At 31.8% G+C, this 19596-nt stretch overlaps 3 protein-coding genes across 7 annotated transcripts; all 3 read right to left on the reverse strand.

The window, feature by feature from the left end:
* On the reverse strand, positions 1 to 1656 carry LOC130979492 (chemocyanin-like). Its single transcript, XM_057902949.1, has 3 exons — positions 1562 to 1656; positions 1102 to 1286; positions 1 to 576 (listed from the first exon to the last, which is right to left on the reverse strand). The coding sequence occupies exons 2-3, from the start codon at positions 1280 to 1282 to the stop codon at positions 128 to 130; spliced, it is 630 nt and encodes a 209-aa protein (XP_057758932.1). The 5' UTR covers positions 1283 to 1286; positions 1562 to 1656; the 3' UTR covers positions 1 to 127.
* An 8252-nt stretch (positions 1657 to 9908) lies between these two features.
* LOC130983236 (probable ADP-ribosylation factor GTPase-activating protein AGD15) lies at positions 9909 to 14713 on the reverse strand. 5 transcript variants are annotated; one of them, XM_057907441.1, is made up of 8 exons: positions 14574 to 14713; positions 14327 to 14385; positions 14136 to 14226; positions 13996 to 14050; positions 13805 to 13901; positions 13533 to 13707; positions 11126 to 11576; positions 9909 to 10050 (listed from the first exon to the last, which is right to left on the reverse strand). In XM_057907441.1, the coding sequence occupies exons 1-7, from the start codon at positions 14628 to 14630 to the stop codon at positions 11271 to 11273; spliced, it is 840 nt and encodes a 279-aa protein (XP_057763424.1). In that variant the 5' UTR covers positions 14631 to 14713; the 3' UTR covers positions 9909 to 10050; positions 11126 to 11270. The 5 variants fall into 5 exon arrangements, with proteins under 5 accessions (XP_057763424.1, XP_057763423.1, XP_057763425.1 ...); XM_057907440.1 differs by having other exon boundaries at positions 14327 to 14394; positions 14574 to 14682; XM_057907442.1 differs by having other exon boundaries at positions 14453 to 14676.
* Positions 14714 to 15622: 909 nt separating this feature from the next.
* On the reverse strand, positions 15623 to 18940 carry LOC130981370 (uncharacterized). The gene is made up of 4 exons (XM_057904960.1): positions 18725 to 18940; positions 17188 to 18105; positions 15907 to 15925; positions 15623 to 15813 (listed from the first exon to the last, which is right to left on the reverse strand). Exons 1-4 carry the CDS (start codon positions 18938 to 18940, stop codon positions 15623 to 15625), a joined length of 1344 nt encoding a protein of 447 aa, XP_057760943.1.
* Positions 18941 to 19596: the final 656 nt, after the last annotated feature.

The following is a 19596-nucleotide window of genomic DNA, read 5'->3' on the forward strand; positions in this document are numbered from 1 at the left end:
CCAACAAAGCAATTGACTGAAATGAAATGAAATGAATGAAATCACCCATCGTATGATGCCATCAAAAGGAATAGTCCATAATAGGTAACTAAAAATGTGTGGTTGGAAGCAGAGGAAGCTCACCGCTTCAGGTGAAAACCAGCAGGAGATGATGCTTAAGTGGGAAGAGGAACGCAGCGCGAGCGGAAGAGAGGATCACGGTGGTGATCACGAGCGTAATCGACGTAAGCATGTGGTCAGCACGTGAGCAATCGCAAGATTCTGGAACATCAGCAGGAGGAGTGTCGGGGGCAGAATGAGGCGGAGCCGGAAGGGAGTTGCCAGAAGAATGTGGAGGAGCACCGTTATTGTTGGATTGGGTCTGTCCCTGGGCCTGGGTCTGGACTTGGACTTGAAGTTTTAGGCCCTGTTGGCAGTGGCCCAATCTGCCGCAAACGAAGTAGCGGGTTCCAGGTGCCGTGAGGTGGATCACTGTTTCCCCGGAGCTGTACGTGGCCATGGCGTTGGCGATAGTACACGTGTCGTAACCTTGTTGGTTAACCTCCACCACATCATAGACCGGCGTATACAAGAACACTGTCAACACGCAACAGAGACTCAGAGGGTTAGAAACTGATAATCGTTAATGTTCCAGTTTCCATGGTTGATGTTAGGTAAGTTTACAATAGAATTGAACTTCATTCCATTTATTCAAAGTAGATTCTCCGTCAAAAAAAAAAAAGTAGATTCACTTAATTTGATCTTCTTAAATAAAGTGTAGATCTGAAGTGTTTATGTAAAAAACGTGTCTGGCTTTGGCACAATGACACTGTTTCTGTTAGTAAGGAACATTTTGGAGAACGAAAACCGTTATGCCTTTCTGTTAATAAATAAATAAATTACACAGAAGTGTGTTTGTTAGACATGAATTCTGATATTTGCTCAAAATAGATCGAAAGTTCAACTAAACCGAAGCCGTCAATCAGTTATGCATGTGCATTGTGCTAGATTTGAAGATCGAATTAAGATGGTGGAAACGAATCATCATATATTGTTAATTTCTTGAACTGGAATTCATATACAGAAGAGATAATAATGCATTGTACATATAAAGGTATATACCGAGATCATCGCCAACGGAGAAGGTAGCGGAAGAGGCCCAGGCCTGGATATTGGAAGTGAGATCCCAGCCAGAAGTTTCGCCGACGGTGTGGTTAACACCGCAGACGCATTGGAAAAGAATGGAAGTGATTATGATCATAACGATAGCCTTCGCTGCCCATGCTGCCCTCAGTTGCTCCATTTTCCTTCAAACAAAACCAATAATCAAACACACATGAATCAATTTCATCAACTATTTATAAACTGATAGTGGACGAATTTATCTAATTGCAACAAATCATACATCTATAAAAGTTCTCTGAAGAATAATTTTGACGTACGTGCAAATGCAAATGAATATCAAATTTTTCTCCGAGCAAGTAATTTGGATTTGCATATTCGGAAAATTAAATGGAACAAGTTGATCATTGTGCAGTTTGATTTTCTCGAGAAAATGGAAAATGAAATTCGAGGTATGTACCTTTAGCAATAATATGAGAGAAGAAGAGAAAATCGTAGCTAGCTGAGAATTCAGAGAAAAGGAAGGTAGGGCGGTAACAACAGACTAACAGTGATGAATGACAGAGTGAGAGTCCATAGTGTTTTCCCGCCTTTTTTAAATTGTTTGAGAGAGAGAGAGAGAGAGAGAGAGAGAGATTTCACGCTTCATGGCATGCTTTCTCATTCCGTTGCAGAGAATATGCTACAATGCGGGCGCACTAACCATAAGAATCGTGGACACGCAGTGTAAGTTAAGATTTTATTTTATTTTTTATTTTTTAGCATAAATACTTTGATCACAAAAAATAATTATTTATATTTTACAATATCTTTTCATTTACATATTTTTAATATAATAATCAATTACTAAAATAATTAAATTCAACATAACAGAATAATTCAATTTATTATAATTGAATAATTAAATATTTCTAAAACAGCTTAATCAATTTTTTAATGAATATCAAATATGTATTTTTATAAGTTAACTAATTATTAGTTAATTTTTGTGTTTATATAATAATATGATTATTTTTTTAATTACCAAAGGAAGTATTCTTAAGCAGCAAAAATTATTCTTGAAAATCGAATTGGACTATTCGGCCTGGGTTAATATGTTAATGAGAACCAGTCATGTGTCTAATCCAATAACATAAAAATTAAATACAAAAAACACTCTTATGTGATGGACAAAAATAATCACGAATCAACAAAGCTAATAAGCAATTGAAGCATATATGATTTGACCCTTAACGGTATTGCTCTTCGCTTTGTGGCCCTCTTGATCTCTTTTTTTTTTCTTTTATTATCAATGACATAACCTGAACTTTTTATTTTTTATATTGAAGTAATATAATGGTAATTTTTTGAAATGTAGATTGTTGAAATGTTATTTTTAAATATAAAATTATTTAATTAGAAAAGTAGAAATTAGATCGTTTGATTTATGAAAAATACAGAAATTGAATCGAAAAATTTTTATTAAAAAAATTTAAAAGTTATGATATAGAAATCAAACCTTTTGATTTATGTACCTTCACAATTTTTAAAAATATCAAAAAATTACAATATTAAAATATATCACTGCTTTTACTTTTATAAAAAAAAATCACATATCCTATCTCGGATTAAAAAGTAAATAAATGAGAATGAATGTGTTTGTGAAATGGATAAACAATAAAGTTGATTACAGTTTAAACCAACGAGTAAAATTAGTTATGGATAAAATTTTGGTATAATTCATGTGAATTGGCTTGATAAGTATAACGCATATACGAAAATATTTTGTAATCAAAATAAATTAACTAAAAATAACTATAACTTATCTTATTTAGTATTTATTAATTATTATAATAATTAATTAATACTAAATAAAATAATTTTTTGTTGATTTTTATTGTCTCTCTAACATAATTGATACACAAAAATATGACCAATAAATTAGGTTGCAAAAATTATGAATGTATGACACATTGACACGTGTTATTTGTTGAAGTAGAAAGAAACTCTTGATTGGCCCATCTAAATTTTCATAGGTTGCGAAAATTAAAGAAAATAATTTATTTAATTTTTTGTATATTTTTTCGTAGATTACGAAATTTTTTTTATTGGCCACTTTTTCTTTACACTTATTTTTCGCAATGCGAAAATATAATTTTACATAATAAATTTATCTATAAATAAAGTATTGTAGTAATTTTCAAACAATGAGAAATGTGATACGATCCATGAAGTCCAAATTTCTCTCCTTTGTTGTATGTTCTTTATTAAAGTGTTGTTAGTTTTGGAGGTTCTTTAGGTAAAAATGACAAGCAATAAAAGGTAGTGTAAATGTGTGAATGTATTATAATAGTGAGATTTTACCACTGTATAAAAAGGTGTGAGTTTTATCTGCAAACATCTATTTTCTTTTGTTATTCAATGCACTATGATGTTTACAGTGCTACAAAGTGATCTTTGAGAGAGTATCAAAAACAATATTTTGAAGATAGTAAGCAATATATTATGCAGGAACTCCGTATTAATATTTTGCGGGACGATACAATTTCAAAGCATGCCCATCATTGATGAAACAAATACGTAACAGATGTTTCAGATTCATTATCATACTCGAGCTCATGTGTCAGTGATAGAGTTATTTGTTGAATTTGAGAAAATGGTTGCGACTAAGATTGACTATGGGTCAGATCACGATGAAAGGAGGACATTAAGCTGTGATGAAAATAATAATGATAGTACAGAGGTGTTTGAAGCTAATTACGAAGTCATTGATGAACCCGAAGAAAATGTTGACGAAGCAACGGATGCAGTCATGCAAAATGCAGTAAGTGGAAGTGCAACCCAACATGCTTTTGGTGTGCCATTATTTATGCATGCTCTAAATCTTGAAGCCATGTATGTATCGAAATTTTCTGAGTATGCAAATCCCGATATGTGGTATCATATCTGTTTTTTTTGTAACAATATCACTGGACAAGAAAAATAATTACCTCTTGTTTGGTGTAGATGTCGTTGCCGAAGATGGTGAATCCTTTGTTAGATAGGAATTTGCTTCTCGTGAGTTAGTGATATCGACAATAAAAAGTTACACATTTTCTAAAAGAATCAATTACATGGTGTATGAGTCTAAGCCTATGACTTTCTATGATAAATGCAAGACATATGTCAGAGGATGCGATTGGCTTATCCAGCTACTTTGATCCAAAAAAGAGGTTGTTGGGAGGTTAGGAGATACAATCGGCGGCATGATGTATTAGCATCTTATACCCATTTTTGGCTTATTTTCTTGTTAAATTTAGTTAGAATTTAGTGAGTTTAGTTATATTTTAGTGTTAAAATCCTCTTTGGATGCGACTTTTAGTTTTTCTGGTGTTTTTATTATTTCAGGTGAAATTCGGATCAATCTGGCAGAGTTTTGAGCAAAAAGGAGAAGTTTCGAAGCTGCCCCCTTAGGCGCTAAACGCCAGCGCCAGCAATTAGCAAATTAAGCAGGGCTTGCTACCCATGGGGGTGCTAAACGCCACACCTGGTATTTAGCGCCAAGCAATCCGAACTCAACCTCATCAAATGAGCATCTTTTGTTGGATTTAGCTTTTAATTATTATTTTATCTTTTATTTTTGTAATTTTTATTTACAAACAAATTCTTTTGGGTTTAGAGTTTATTATTTTATTTTAGTTTCAAATCAAATTAGGTTAGATATAAAAGGGAAAAGATACACCTTTTAGGGGATCTTCTCACTTTTGCACTTTTTACTTTTCAGAACCCTTGTTTTTTCTGTAAGTCATAAGCCACTAAACCGTCTCGCTTAAGGTTAGGAGCTCTCTTTATTTCTATGAATTGAGATTATTGCTTTTCTATTTTAATTAATGTATTGATTCAGTTTCAAGGATTGCTTTTGTTCTTCATCTTATGAATATGAGTAGAACGACAATATAACCCTTATTCTACATGTGTTCTTGTGATTCTTGACAGAGTTATCTTGCTTGAACAACAACTTGAAAACAAATTTCTTCTAAATTGCTAATTACTTGAACTAATCAGGATACGTGACATGTAATCCTCTTAGTTTCGGGTAATTAGAGTTTCTGTGACTATTTAGCCCAGAAGTATAGACAACTCCGAAGCCTTAACTGCTTTCTATCATATAATTCACACCATTTTTATTGTTTGCTTTCCAATTATCTGAGTTTACTATTTAATGCATTTTATAACCCTCAAAACACAACTTTCTACTTGCCTGACTAAGTGAGTCATTCGACCATTGTTGCTTAGTCCATCAATTCTCGTGGAATCGACCCTCACTCACCTGAGGTATTACTTGGTATGACCCGGTGCACTTGTCGGTTAGTTTGTGGATTGCAAAATTCTGCATCACGGCAAACATGTTCCATTGGATCAATTTTGCAAGATCATTCCAAGACTCCAAGTCAGACTCGGACATGATTCTAGAGGTTCTAAATCCATTGGTTGAAGTAGACTCATCCTTAAATGTGCATTCTATAATTGTGAAAGTTCAATCTAGGTTCAACTAAACTATTAGTTATTGCAAGGCATGGCTGGCCAAGCAAAAGTCCATTGCACAGATCTTTGGTGGTTGGGAAGCGTCCTATGGATCATTGCCGATATGGAGCACAACCATGTGTTATCAAATGTCAGTAGTAGCTATTCAAGTAAAGACTCTCCCCACCTATCATGGATAAGAGGAGGTGGATGGTGCAAAGATACTGCATCAGATATTTTGGTGTTTTTATCCATGTATAAGTGTTCGACACTACAAACTGTTGGTGTAAGTTGATGACACACATTTATACGGTAAATACAAAGGAACTCTTTTGGTTGCGGTGGCATAGGATGAAAACCAAAATATTGTACCCATTGCTTTTGTCATCGTTGAGGGTGAGACTGCTAGTGCGTAAGAATTTTTCTTGACTAATTTACGGAGGCATGTTGTAACTCGAGATGGTGGCGGGCTGATTTCTAACCACCATGAGTCTATAAGGGCAGCAATAGCTCGTAGTAATGGTGTGTGGTGACCTCTAAGAACATGGCAAATCTTTTGCATCAGAAACATTGTATCCAACTTCTTAAGGAGATTCAAGACTCTACACTTGCATAACCTTGTTGTTAATATAGGTATTTGTAGTTCGATTTAATTTTGTTTTTGATTAAATAATTGAATGTGTCATATAAATATTGTATTGCACGCATTGCATGCTACTCTAAGACTCAGGAGGAGTACAACATGCATTACCAAAGGTTGTATAAGCGATGTGAGGTATACATTCAATGGTGTGATAACATTGGACTTCAGCACTGGGTATTGACATTTGACGAGGGTCATCGTTGGGGATACATGACGACCAACCTGGTGGAATGTATAAATTCAATTTTGAGGGGTGCACGCAACCTCCTAGTGACAACATTAGTAAGGTTGGCCTTTTACTAATTGAATGAGTTGTTTACCCGGAAGAATACCGAGGCTCTTGAGTGCAGGTGTGCGGGATTTAAGTTATCAAAATTTGCTACTACTTAGTTGGAAACAAATATGCAGTAGATGGGAAGCATAATGGTAACAGATTTGACTGATGCAATGAAGTTTTTAAGGTCCGTGACAACACTAATAGTACCATAGTCAGGGTTAATCTTGCGCAGTAGGTTTGTTAATGTGGGCACTTTTAAATAGAGGATTACCTTGTCGCCATGTGCTTGCTTGCTATGCAAACAAACGTCTTGATTGGCAAGTGTATGTCCAATATGTATACAATGTGGACAAACTTTACAAAGTTTATAGGGTTGAGTTTGTTCTTGGGCGATTAGAAGACATGGCCTGCGTACAAGGGATCAAAAATGATCCCTAATCCATTGCTAAAGCGAGTGGCAAAAGGGTGACCAAAATCAACTCATTACTTGAACGCGATAGACTCGCGGAAAATGCGTGATCCTCGGATTTGTAGTCAATATGATTTTAATGTATTACGATGTAATATAGTGAATGTGAGACTGTAATAACACCCAAAAGACATAAATATATGTTCCATTTAAAATCTAAAACATCTGTGCAAATGAAAAGAACGGTACAAGGATATTATGGTCAAATCTGAGTTTGTGCATCACTCCCGCCCACTCCAATAAAATACTCATAAATGAGTTTTTCGAGGATAGCAAATTAGGACAATGTGTTTGCTGATGACCCAACGTCCCGCATTTACTGCATTTTCTCTGTTTTGGATCTTTTGAATTCTGGTCGTTGTTGACCTACTCGGTTCCTTTAGTTCGAACAACTGTAGGATCGTTTACATACCCATATATATGCTATAGCTTGTGGGAAGGAATTTGATTCCGACCCCATCCGCAGCCCATTCCTCACCTCTAACAATGTAGTATTAGTTAATATCTTCTCGAGGAAAGCCTTGAAATCCTCCTCCCTAAGCCAAGCCATCTTAGCAAGACACTTGATTAGCGGAAATTGAATGCTCTCGAATACTGTCAAGTGTACCAAATTGTTGAAGTAATACCAGGATGAGTGGATATCATTCCCACGAGAATTAACAGATTAAGGTAAGAAACGCCTGATTTAATCTTTAATTACATTAATCAAACCTTGGCAAGAGGATTGTGAATCTAGAAATAAAAGATTAACAATTAAGATTGTAGAATAGAAAAGGGAGAGGGATACAAGATTTAGAAAGAAACCAAAAATAGAAAATGTTAAAGGTCTTGGAAATGTTTATTTTTCAAAAAGCTTAATCCGCATGATTATCTATTTTAATGCATGCAAAGATTTTTTTACGAAAAATCATATATAATTGAATTCTATTTCTTTAGTAATTCAATTTCTCTTTAGTTAACTAATCGCCAATTTCTTGGTCAACTAATTAAGAAAAGAGGTTTAATACAATTCTAATTTAATTTCAAACAGATAAAAATAAAAAATACTCAATAATTGTAATAGTCAAAATCTCATTTTTTTAATCTATTTATTTGTATGTGTAAATTCTTATACGAAAAATATCAATTGACTATATTTTTTATTATTTTTAATTTATATGAATTAACACTAGTTAATTAGTTACTTTCGTATACTAAAATTATTGGCTCCTAATCAATAATATTTGAGACATAATCAAAAATCAATATAAACAATTTAAAATTAATTTATTTAATATTTATTGATTATTATTAAAATAATTGTATAATTTTAAATATAATAAATATGTAATTATAAATTTTATATGTATAAATTTATAGATAATAAGTTAAATAAAATAACTTTAATTATTGTATGTCTATTTATCTCTCTAACATTATCACTCTTAATATTTCGAATTGTGATTCAGTTACATTTAATTTAATTAGGGATAAGTATTGTTTTGATCCCTAACATTGAGGGTTAGAATCGAAATCGTCCCCAATGTAATTTTTTATTTAGAATCATCCTTAATATTTTATTTTATATTAAAATCGTCCTTTTAAATTTTTATGGACAAAAATACCCTCCACCATCATCACTACTACCTTCCTTACTTCACCACCACCACCACCTTTCTAACTTCCATCAAATACTAATAATCAGATTCAAGAACACCAACAATAACACATTCAAATTCAGAAACAACAATATCAAATTTAATAGCAAAATAAAAAACAAAAGAATCAGAAATACAGATGCAGAAAAAGAAACAAATTCAACAGCAAAATTCAACAGATGCAGAAGAAGAAGCAAAATTTAGATGCAACAAAAATAGCAAAAACAGATGCAACAGCAAAAACCGATGCAAAAACAACAAAAACAGCAAATTCAAGGCCCGACGGCAGCTCTTTCAACATGCTGCTCTCCTCTCTTCGCTGTTCTGCATCCCCAATGGCAGCTCGTGGGCGAATCGGCGGTGACGGTTCAACAGCGTGGTCTCCCTCCAAAGCCTGATGACGACGCAGAGACGTAACACCATTAACACCATGCTACTGGTGCCACCCAAACCCATCAACATCACCATCACCATCTCCATCATGCTCCTCTTCATTTTCTTCCTTTTTTTCTCCGGCTTCTTCCACTTTCCCTCCTCCCTCTCCCCCATCACCACCACCACTACCAGTAGAAGCGCTCAATTCACTCCCACCGCCGCTGCATCGGAGCCACTCACCGATCTGGTGGGAGTATTCAAGAGGTGGGACTCGAAGGTGGGGTGCTAGCGGTTCAAGGAGAAATGGGGTAATGGGTTGGTGCTGAATCAGTCAAAGGATGTAGCTTTGCAAGGGCTCCAAACTTCGTCGCCGGCGCCCCCTCCCCCTTTCCCTGGCCCTTTTCCTCCCCTCCCCCTTCCCCTTTTCGTTTCTCCCCAGTTCCCTCCCCTCCCCTGGCGTTCTTTTTTTCTTTTTCTTTTTTGTTTTAATTTTACTTATTTTTTATTTATTAAAATAGGGGTATTTTTGTAAAAAAATTAAAAATTTTATTAAAAAAGATGATTTCAATACAAAATAAAACATTAAGGATGATTTTAAATAAAAAATTACATTGAGGATAATTTTAATTTTGACTCTCAACATTAGAGACGAAAACAATACTTATTCCATTTAATTACACAAACTAATCAGTCAAATAAATAACACCCAATGTTTAATTACATGCCAATGGTCAAGACCAAAATTCAATGCAGGAAGTTATTAAGGCAGTGAAGTGATTCCAACAAGGAAAAAAAAAAAAAGAAAAAAGAAATACGTATATAAACATGAGCCGTGGCATACTTCATTTACAACTCTCCAATCTGAACTGAATATGAAAGAAGAAAAGGAATAACAAAAAACATTACAGATTTCTTTGATCAAAACTACCAATTCCCCAATCATCAAAATGGCTACGTTAGCAACTAATAAGTCATAGCTAGGGAGCTACACGAAAGATATCAATGCCAAAGTGGTGCAGCCTTTAATAATTAAATCCTAATGGTAAGCTTAGCATGCTCCTCAATTCTGCAAAAACACAATCCTAACTATAATAAATCTGTTTGCAACAAATAGATGGAAAGTAATAATGATTAATATTTTGTTTGATAGTTGAGCAGAAAATAAAGTTCAAGGATTATTAAAATTTATTATTTTTTATAAGTATTTTTAGTCATTAATTTAATTTTTTTAATTTATTAATTTAATAATATATTTTTAGTCTATATTTTTAATTGAATATTACTGATTAACTACTAATTAAAAACAATAAATTTTATTCATTTTTTAATATTTTTCATAGTTAGAGGACTATATTACATTTTGGCCTTAAAACCATATGTCATGTGTACTTTATTCCTTAACTTTTAAAGTGTAACTTGGCTTTTTGATATTTTAAAATCATGCAAAATTGGCCTTTTACACTACTAAATTATCATCATTTTCCCCTCTCTTCTACTTCTTCAACCCAGGGTATTTCGTTTGATTTAGAAAATCAATTTGTCAAAAGCTAAAAAATTAGGGGTTCATTTGATTTTTTTTTCTTTAAAAAAATATCAAGTTTTAGAATCCACGTGTCCTATGATATGAATTGCTAAAATAATATAACTGAATGCATGATACAGGAATGCAATTCAACAATCAAAATAGTACACTTTGTAATAGGTTTTTTTTTATGTCGTGTATATATATATATACATAATTCAAATAATTTTAAGAGAAAACCAAATATAGGTTCATAATCTTTTATTTTAAAAATAAATAAATTATTGATTAATTAAAAATATAAAAATATTTTTTAATTTTTAAAACGTGAAATATCTAAATTTTTTTAGAGATCTATTTGTCATCATATATTTTGAATAAAAAAATTTAAATATATCATATTTTAAAAAATAAGAAATATTTTTATATTTACAATTAGTAAAACATTTATTTATTTTTCAGTTAAAAAATCGAAAACCTGTTTGTCTTTTTCTTTAATTTTAAAAGGGGAGCTAGGGGAATATACAGAAACATAAAAGGGAAAAAAAATTCAAATTGGAGATGTATAAACCGAAAAAAAAAGGGGAAAAAATCACACACCAAAACCAATATTGCTCACCACAAAGGTTTTGCCACACTGCAAGATCCTCTGCAACTATATAATCTTGTTACACCTACCCAAAGCAACAATCTATATACTAACACCCTTGTACATATTTACATACAAATAATGTAATCTCCTGCAAACATAAATAATATTTGATTTAATAATTTAGAAGTTGAAAAAACACAATACACAAGAATATATAATAATTATATATGATTGTTGTGATCTTACAATCAAATGTTGTCCAGCTTGTAGGAGTTGAAGTTGCTGATGATGATGAGAAGACAGCCTTTTGATTATTATTATTATTATTATTATTATTATCATTGAAATTAAGAAAGGCAAAAAGATCAACGGTAGTACTGTTTCCATTTCTTGTGAGATTATCAAAATCAAGTGATGCCGATGGCCCCCTGATCTTTACTTGTGGTGCACTTTTCTTTCTTTCCAAACCTGAGGGGATCTGAATTATTGGAAACACAAAATGAACTTTTCAATGATCTTCATATTGCACAAGATATTATATATAGAATATATTCTGTCTCATGGATTAACACTCCAAAATTACTAGTGAGCGTGGGAATAGAAGAAATTTGAGTTTAGCCCAACGTTTTGAAAATGGAACCGGTCAATTAACCAGTAAAAATAAAAATTTAAAAGTTTAACCAAAATTGAGTTGATATAGAATCGAATATAATAAAATAATATATTTATATATAAAATATATGATTTTAAAAAAAGGAAATAATTTTTTATTTTATTATTTTAAATTAGTTGATCATTAAAAAAAATCACATAAGTTCAATTAGTTAATTAATTTTTTGACTGTTTTTTTTTTATTATTTTACAAGTTTTTTGTCAATTAACTTTTTAATTGAATCAGACTAATCTGATGATCAATTTTTTATTAATTCAATTAAACTAATTGGTTTGATTCGATTCTTAGATTTATGATTTAGCTAATATGTATTTTCACGTATCAAAATTATTAATTAAATTTTTTTATAAAAAATATATAACTTTATCTTAGTACATTTATCAAAATAAAAAATTTTAAAATTTTTACTAATAATAATTTTAGGAGAAAATCTAGGGGTAATACTCTAATTAAAATTTGGCCAGCAGTTCATTAATAAAAAAAAGTGAATAATTATTAATTCTACATCATGTAATCTAATATTATTAAAAATATTAATAATAACTAATTAATAATTATAAATAACAAAATCTACTGAGTCTATCACTCTTCTAACCTTAGTGTATGCCTCTTAGAGTACATGTGTTAGTTATACCTTAGACTCTTTAATGATAATTCCAACTAGCAAACCCCACATGGGATCAAGTTAGCATTTGTGGGTAAACAAAGGATCAAAAATGGATTCTCATCTCCGTTGAAAAGAGACATGTGTGATCACTTATGTTATTGAAAGAAAATATGGAATTATTGGTCCCTAATATATAAGGGATGAGTTTCTTGTTTTTTGGTCCCTCTCTTTCAATTCCAACAAAACTGTCCCACCCGACACTTGAAGGGACTAAGGATGCAGCATCCTTCTCATTTGAGTTGCTTTTATGGTCCCTATTAGTGTGTAGTGTGTGGATATCTCCTTTTCCCTCTTCGCCCTTATTTATTACTGAAGACTTCTCTCCATTCTCATCGGACCAAGTCAGCAACTTCACTCTTCATCCTTATCCTTGTAACCAATAATTTTCACGAGTTTATATATTTTGAAAGGTAAAAATTCAACTGGAGTCGACTTCACATGAAATCGACTAAGTCGACTGCACATGAATTTCCACAATTTTAAAAACTTTGGCCATCTCTAACTATGTATGTTATTGAAATATAAAATAATTCGTCCTTAAACTAAAATGAAAGATACTAAAAGAATCTTTCTGAAACATATCCATATTAGTATGCTTGATGTCAAAACTCCGACCACCTCGCAAAAGATTTTGGTATATATCTTGTATTTAAAATGCAAATCCTTATCCATCATTCTTAAATTACAATTTAATTTTGATATTCTCTTAGTATAAAATAATTTTATATATACATTTAATTATATAAAAAATATTAAAAAATTAATAAAATTAATTATTTTTTGTCAGTAATTAACTAAACGTATTTAAAGAAAAGTGTGGAACAATATATTGTTAAATTATTAAACTAAAAGAATTAATAATAAAAATATTAGTAAAAAAATAATAAATTCGGTTGATTCTTAAATTTTTTTTTCAATTTATAATATCACATCAATAAATATAAATAATTTTTTTGTTGACCACGTAAATAATTATCCAAAAAATAAATATAATTAAATGACTATATATATACATTAATTATAATATAATTCAAGAATACAATATTATGAAAACTAAACGGTGACTATATACAAGTTGTTGCAAAAGATGATACCTCATGAGATTTTGCAACTTGCGGCTGTGGCGGCTGAATTTGCGCCATGTGGCCCACAAGAATGCTTTCCTCAAGAGACAATCTTCTATTCCTTTGATGATTCCTCAATGTTTCAGATGACTTTGCAGATGCTGCTTGTAGACCATGTTTTGAAGCCCATTTTTTATCCACATACCTTCAATTTTTAATTACTTCATACATAAATCATAATGTATATAATAATTGACTAATGATATTATTATTCTTCATCGTTAAAGAGATTTAATATTTACTTGGCCCGAATAAATTTGTCGATTCCATATCCATTTCTGTCAAAATTTGTCGGCAGCTCTGCCTCCCAGTGCTTATTGGCATTCACATTACCCATAACTGCATATTTGAATTAAACCATAAACCCTTTATATGACTCTTGTTCTAACACTTTAATTAGTTCTAGCAAGAAAGTAAGCGAGCAGTTTCTTACGTTGCATGAAAGACACTTGTTCTGGCAACCATGTATCCAAAGTTGTAGACCGCACCTTTTTAATTAATTACAAATAATCAGAATTATTGAACGCTACATACAATAATTAAGAGAGAAAGATGCATCAAATTAAATTAAACCTGTGATATGTGTACTCCAAGACTTCGGTGAATTCCTGAACACTGCATGCAAATGAAAATTCCTAGGTTCACACTTGCCCATCGTGGTGCCCTGAAAATATTAATATATAAGTTCATATCTCTTTTTCAAAAAAATAAATAAATAAATAAATAAATTCTCAGGCTTGATTATTGAAGAAAATAATACACACTTATTCCGGCAATCTGCACATTCCCTATTGTCAGGTAGCCTAAGAAGTCCCTCTAAAACCTGTATCAACTGGAAAGCATCAATAAATAAATTAAAATAAAATAAAGAGTAAAAGGGAAAATGGAACCTTGATGTGTTTGGCATTAAGTTCCTTAGAGACGGAGGCTTTTCCATTCATCATCTTGATGATGTTTGCAAAAACCTTCACTGATTTGGATTTGAATGCATGGAAATAATAAATCACTCACACAGTGAAGGAAGAGTAACAAAAGAAGAATGATAGTAAAGATCATCAGATCATTCATATTCGTGTGCCTCAACTAATTAATCGCCAAACCATTCAAGAACAAGGCAAATACGGTCTTGGAGCAAAATGCGCAACTCCTCTCCATGTATTCTTATCCCTTCCTCTATCAATCATCATCAACTCTTTATTTTTTTTATTTTTTCTTTCTGTTACTTTGTAATAATTAAATCTTTTATATAAATACCTACATAAATTAAGAAAATAATTAACAAGTATTAAAGTTAAAAGTATATCAAATCATTTATAAAATTAATTTTAGCATTAATATAATAGTGCTTTAGGACTATGTTTGATTCTCATAATAGAATAAGATAAAATTATAAAATACTATTAACAAAACATAACAAACAGACACACAAACATTAATATTTTTGTATTTCATTAGTGATAAATTAAAATAAATTATAAAAGTTTAATTTACTCATATTTTTTTCATAGAAAAACTTTGGAAAGAAAAATATATATAGTGATAAAACATATAACTATGAAATATTGATGAGAATAACAAAATAGAAAATAAAAAATAAATATGTTTTTTATTAATGTTAACATCAGTTATTCTTTTAAAGCATTTTTCTTTAAACTACTGCGAATATACGCTTTAGAAAGTATTTTAGTGAAGAAAATATATAAAAGATATATATAAGATCTCAAATTCAAATAAAAATATGTTCTTATATGATCCAAAATATTAGAGGCCCGAGGTTATACTATAGAAAAGAAAGGCGAAGATTAGACTATTCTACCTGTTTGGCCACCGATAATTAAACTAATCAGTTTATTAAATTATTGGTTTAATTGATGAATTACTGGTTTAACCAGTTAATACGATCCCACATAAATATAATATATAAAATAGTCAAAAATTTAAAAATTAAAATTTAAAAAATATATTTTTAATAATATTTTAATAAACATTAAGTCTCAAATCCTAAAAATAAATTATACAAAAATAAATATAAAATTTGTTAGTACCTTTATATTAATATCTCAATTTAACACAATGAAAATAATAATTCGTGAATTATATTCAAGGAGTAATTTTAAAGTCTGGATATCTTTCTTAGTTTCATCTGACAAATTTGGAGCTACATCCTGATTGGTTTCATTCTGATTTGCATTTTTCCCAGAATTATTATTAGCTTCATCATCATCTCGATCATCTTCCAAATTCAATTGACCTAGAATTTTAATAATGTTTCATAAATCATAATCAATAATAAAGCAAAACATTTAGTTAAAGAATTACAAAATCATCCCTAACAAAAACATACCCAAATCATCTAAAGCTAGCTGATTGAAGAGACATATTTGCAAGATCATTCCGTAAAACATCAACTTCTTCAGGAGTTAAAAATGATGGCGAATCTTCCATTATCCATTCCAAATGATCCTCAAATGCATCAAGACAAATTGGATCATAACCTTGCTTTCTCATTCGATTTCTATATTATCAATTAACTTGAATATTTTTATTATGACTAAAAATTTAAAATAATGACTTCAAGAAATAATAATAAAAAGTACCTTTGTTGTAGCCTTAATAAGTTGTAATGAACATAAACTAGATCATTAAGTTTTTGATGCTCTAACCGATTTCTTTTCTTTGAGTGAATGTGTTCAAAAATGCTCCAATTACGCTCACAACCTGAAGAACTACAAATTTGACTCAAAACACGAATCACTAACTTTTGCAAGTTTGGTGGTCCACATCCATAAGATTCCCAACATTGATCTTAATATAAAAAAAATAATATATCACAATCATAAAAATTAAATCATAAATATATCACAATCATAGAAGACTAATTTTACTAAAAAAATTTACTACGCACCATTGTGTTTCACTCACGTATTGCAGATTGTCTTCCAAAGTCTTGTTTAGAATTCTTAAAGATTCTCATCTCACTTGTCAATTTATAATTCAAATCTGCATCACCGTAAGCATATCTCTTAATGACATTTAATAGACCAGAAGTTGTTTGCTTGTTCTTTTCAAATGTTTCAGCATTAAATCGAAAAGCTAGATTTTACCAATAACCAGCACGCAGCATGAAAATTTTTTCGAAGTTGTGAATCCCAACGTGTATTTAAAATCTTCAAATAACGATCAACAACCCTCTTTCTTTTTTTTTTTTTTGAAACCTCTTTACTATCTCTTTCCTAGCCTTATAAATAGCTTGATAAAGAAAACCCATTGAAGCTCTGTCTTCACTATCCACAATAAGCAATACACGAAAAAGTGGCCCAGTAAACTTAACAATATCAGTGTATTGATTCCAAAATTTAGAATCTAAGACTTGATCCACAAACTTTTAAGCTTTGGCTTCTTTAGAGTAAGCTGAGCTTGTCTATTCTCTAGATATCACCATAGCTCTCAATGCATCATTTTGAGCTAAAATACTTTGCAAAGTAATGAAATTAGTGGCGAATCGAGTTGGAGTTGGACAAAGTATTTCTCGTCTGCCTATGAACTTTCTCATCAAGTATAAAGGATGGCAATGGTTATAGATATATTTCGTAATCATTGAAAGTTGTGACACAGTTTCACTCACTTTCTCTAACTTCCCAATATCCTGAAATATCAAATTAACACAATGTGCTGCGCAAGGAGACCAATACAATCTAGAAAACTCTGATTTCAATAACCTTCCAGTAGCAACGTAATTTGTAGCATTATCCGTCACTACATGTACAAAATTCTCAAGACCAACAAATAATACAACATCTCTAAGCAACTTAAACAAAGCATCATCAGTTTTCAAGACATGAGAAGTATCAACTGACTTTAGAAAAACAATTCTTTTAGGGCAATAAACCAAGAAATTAATTAAAGTACGCCTACAATTATCAGTCCATCCATCGGCCATGATAGTACATCCAGTTTGTTTCCAAATCTCACGATTATATTCAATCATTTTCTTTACATCTTCAACCAATTTACTCAACAAATATCCACGAACTCTTCCATAATTTGGCACTTTATACCATGCACCAATGTTTGCAATAACATCGATCATTTGCTGATAATAAGCTGAATTAACCGCATTAAATGGTACATTGGCATCCATCATCCATCTCGCAATAGCAATATCACACTTCTCCACAATTTCTTTGCTTTGGAGAACACTTTTGATAGTTGGTTGAGCTACAGGTGTTGCTGCCGATGGAAAAAAATATTGTAATCTCTTAAGTTGTTTTTCTTTTCTTGAGATAGGTGCTAGAAGCCTTGATTTTTGTTGTTGTCGTATCTCATTACGTTCAATCTCATCAAATTCTCTTTCAACTCCATTACAAGCATTATAAACTTCTGCATATTCTTCTTGAGTTTTCCTTTTCTTGGTTTGAAGATCATCAATATTTTGATTGAATTGGTGTCTCACTACAGTTGACACCTTTTGACATACCTCAATATCTCCGCCTTTTTCAGCCAAATGATGCTTAACCCGATTAATTCCTCCACCCCTAATAAGCTTCTCATAATAAATACATAACAGAACTGTTTTTTCTTTATCCATAACTTATTTACAATTGCCCTATGCAGGATTAGTTTTTCTCTATTACTATTTTTTTGGGGTTCAAATTGTTGCATCAGGAGTTGATCTTTGTTCTTGGGAAGTTGGTGTTTTTGATCGTGTATTTGATGAAGCCATCCTATATTCCTAATCAACCAGAACTAAATGACTAATCTACAGGAATAATACACAACAATAATCTACTAAGAATGATATACAACAGCAACCAACATATATAACAGATAATCAACAATCAACAATCTAACAACAATAGATAATTAACAAACTAAACCAATGTTATCAATTTCTGTTTGAACTGAATAGAAATCAAACATAAATCAACAATCAACAGAAATAAAAAATAAAAATACATCAATAAACTAAACCAGTGTTATCAATTTCTGTTTGAACTTAACAGAAATCAAACATAAATCAATAATCAACAGAAATCAAACATAAAAATACATCAACAAATTGAACCAGTGTTATCAATTTCTGTTTGAACTGAACAGAAATAAAACATAAATTATTAAAAATTTGAAAGACTGAATAACTTTTAAAAAATAAAAATACATACCTCGTTGATGCACCGCCAACAGAGAAGAGGGAAGCCGGAGAAGAAGCACGGCGCCGATGACGAGCAGTAGTAGGAGGCGACGGACATACCAGACAAGAGGCGACGAGCAGTAGCAGTAGTAGGAGGCAATGGACACACAAGAGCCGACGACGTTCGAATGTTTGATGGAGGTGGCGCTGGCTGTGGTGGATCATGCGGTTGCGAGACTGCGAGCATGGTGAGACTTTGAGGTGGCGCTAGCTGAATGGGTCTCTTTCACTCTCTCACACTCTCAGTCTCAGATTCTCAGCTCTCAGTTGGTTTCTCTCATGGCCGAAAGGGAATGGATATGGAAAACAGGGAAAGGGGATGAGGAAGGAGGCTTCGAGCAGCTAGGGTTTCCTTCAACTCGGTTTATTTTTTTTTTAATAAAAAAGACGCCGTTTCATGTGAAGGAAAAAAATCAAGAGTTTGAACCGGTCCAAGTTAAATCAAACTTGCCGTTCATCGGTTTTAGTCAAACTTGAACAGTTCAAACTGATTCTTACTGGTTCTCTTTCCTGTCCGGTCAACAAGCTCACCTGGACTAGCTTGGTCACCGGCTTACCAGGTTTTTTGTCCGACTGGACGGGTCGGTCCAGTTCTGATAACACTGCCTATTAAGGCAGGAAGACTTTTCTACTAAAAGAGTCGACCGGGTCAATACGTTTGAAATTAAAGGGTTTCAATTCGAGTTCCAAGACCCACGACTCGACCTCACTTGGAGACCGAATAAGTGGCTCTCCCCACTTATTACTTCGTTTATTTTACTTGCAGTAGAATAATCACTGACTCTGCAATAATCATCTATACATAAAGAAAGTAGCTATCAACCATCAATAGAAAATTTCTTA

This window comes from Arachis stenosperma, chromosome 5 (assembly GCF_014773155.1).
Source record: "Arachis stenosperma cultivar V10309 chromosome 5, arast.V10309.gnm1.PFL2, whole genome shotgun sequence".
Classification (NCBI taxonomy): domain Eukaryota; kingdom Viridiplantae; phylum Streptophyta; class Magnoliopsida; order Fabales; family Fabaceae; genus Arachis; species Arachis stenosperma.

Coding starts and splice junctions, on each gene's coding strand:
- LOC130981370 (XM_057904960.1), bottom strand. CDS start 18,940: ATGCTCGCAGTCTCGCAACCGCATGATCCACCACAGCCAGCGCCACCT. Junction 18,106..18,724: donor GTTGGCGGTGCATCAACGAG/GTATGTATTTTT, acceptor TATTATGAGAAG/CTTATTAGGGGTGGAGGAAT.
- LOC130979492 (XM_057902949.1), bottom strand. CDS start 1,282: ATGGAGCAACTGAGGGCAGCATGGGCAGCGAAGGCTATCGTTATGATC. Junction 577..1,101: donor CTCCGTTGGCGATGATCTCG/GTATATACCTTT, acceptor GCGTGTTGACAG/TGTTCTTGTATACGCCGGTC.
- LOC130983236 (XM_057907439.1), bottom strand. CDS start 14,499: ATGGAAAAGCCTCCGTCTCTAAGGAACTTAATGCCAAACACATCAAGG. Junction 14,051..14,135: donor TTGGAGTACACATATCACAG/GTTTAATTTAAT, acceptor TTAATTAAAAAG/GTGCGGTCTACAACTTTGGA. Junction 11,577..13,532: donor AAGTTGCAAAATCTCATGAG/GTATCATCTTTT, acceptor CCAATAATTCAG/ATCCCCTCAGGTTTGGAAAG.